This window comes from Helobdella robusta (genome assembly GCF_000326865.2).
Source record: "Helobdella robusta unplaced genomic scaffold HELROscaffold_16, whole genome shotgun sequence".
Classification (NCBI taxonomy): Eukaryota; Metazoa; Annelida; class Clitellata; order Rhynchobdellida; family Glossiphoniidae; genus Helobdella; species Helobdella robusta.
In genome coordinates, this window is record NW_008703893.1 from 3,380,445 (window position 1) to 3,382,106 (window position 1,662).

At 36.4% G+C, this 1,662-nt stretch overlaps 1 protein-coding gene across 1 annotated transcript in view; it reads right to left on the reverse strand.

The window, feature by feature from the left end:
* The window catches only part of HELRODRAFT_156666 (hypothetical protein), a gene marked incomplete at both ends in the record, with an annotated part of 7,570 nt that overhangs the window by 4,576 nt on the left and 1,332 nt on the right, over nucleotides 1-1,662 (reverse strand). The window contains one exon of the mRNA XM_009015705.1: nucleotides 65-205. Within this exon, the coding sequence (XP_009013953.1) occupies nucleotides 65-205 (141 nt within the window). The remainder of the gene's footprint in view (nucleotides 1-64; nucleotides 206-1,662) is intronic.

Consider the following 1,662-nt stretch of genomic DNA (forward strand, 5'->3'; position numbering starts at 1 on the left):
ACTACTACTACTACTACTTTCTACTACTACTACTACTACTAACTACTACCACTAATACTACTACTTACCAGCAACAACCCAACTGCTACTATGGAAACTGTATCGATATCGCTTGTCGTCGCAAGGTACAAAATCCATCATGAGGGTATAATCGCAGGTGGGGTCAAGGCCGTATAGACGGATTTGAAAGGTCGGGAACATACGCCTGTGATTGGTTGGTGTGTTTGTTTTTTGATTGGTTGGTTGATTGATGGGTTTGTTTTTTGATTGGTTGGTTGGTTGGTTGATTGGTTGGTGTGTTTATTTTTTGATTGATTGGTTGATTGATGGGTTTGTTTTTTGATTGGTTGGTTGGTTGGTTGATTGGTTGGTGTGTTTATTTTTTGATTGGTTGGTTGATTGATGGGTTTGTTTTTTGATTGGTTGGTTGGTTGATTGGTTGGTGTGTTTATTTTTTGATTTGTTTGTTGATTGGCTGATTTATCAAAAAAACCATAATCATAATCATGGAATAACAACCCATCAATAACAAATCACATATATTTATCTAACATCATCATCATCAACAACAACAACAGCAACAACAACAGCAACAACAACAGCAACAACAACAGCAACAACAACAGCAACAACAGCAACAACAACATCGATAGAACGCAGCAGCCAATGAGGAAGGACCTACGGAGGTTATTTGTTTATATGCTTCGGCTTATGACCTTTTGACACGACCTATTTAGATATTAATAAATACATAAATGTGCTTTCACATACACACTCACACATACACGCACACATACACAGACACACACACACAGACACACACACAGACACACACACAGATGCATAACTTGATAATAAATATACTTGCAAAAGTACCACTCGAATAAACATGAAATTATTTTCTTAAGATTATGAAGCAATTTTCTTCTGATTAACTTCGAAATTTTCATACATTCAACACATACACACACATGCACACGTACAAACACACACACTCATACATAGAAGCACCGACATACATATACACACATACATACAAACAAACAAACATACAAACAAACAAACAACCACACCGCACGTTAAAAATTTACATGATCATACAATACTACAATATTATGGAGGTGGTATAAATATATATTTTATTAAAAATATATTGTATGTGTGTGTGAGTGTGTTTGTGTGTGTGTTTGTGTGTGTGTGTGTAGGTGCAACAGTTTTGAAACGCTTTTTTGCATAATTTTTTGATAAAAGAGATTGCTTATCATCAAGTTGGTTTTATCTCTGCATTTTCGTTATCTTTTTCATCTTTTTTCAACCTCGTCATCGTCATCATCTTCATCACAGTTTCCATCATCATCTTCATCAGCCTTAGCCTTTTCCTCATCATCTCCATCACCATTCTGCTCATCATCTTCATCATCATTTTCCTCATCATCTCCATCACCATTTTCCCTCATCATCTTCATCACCATTTTCCCTCGTCGTCTTCATCACCATTCTCCTCATCATCGTCATCGTCACCCTCATTTCAAAATCATCATCACTTTCCCGTCGGTAACTTGATTCTCAGTCGTGTCAGGAGAAACTACTGCAGATTCATTGTTTTGCACGTTCTTCCATCTTATAGAGCTCTGTTCTTATACGGTTCATTGTATAATCATC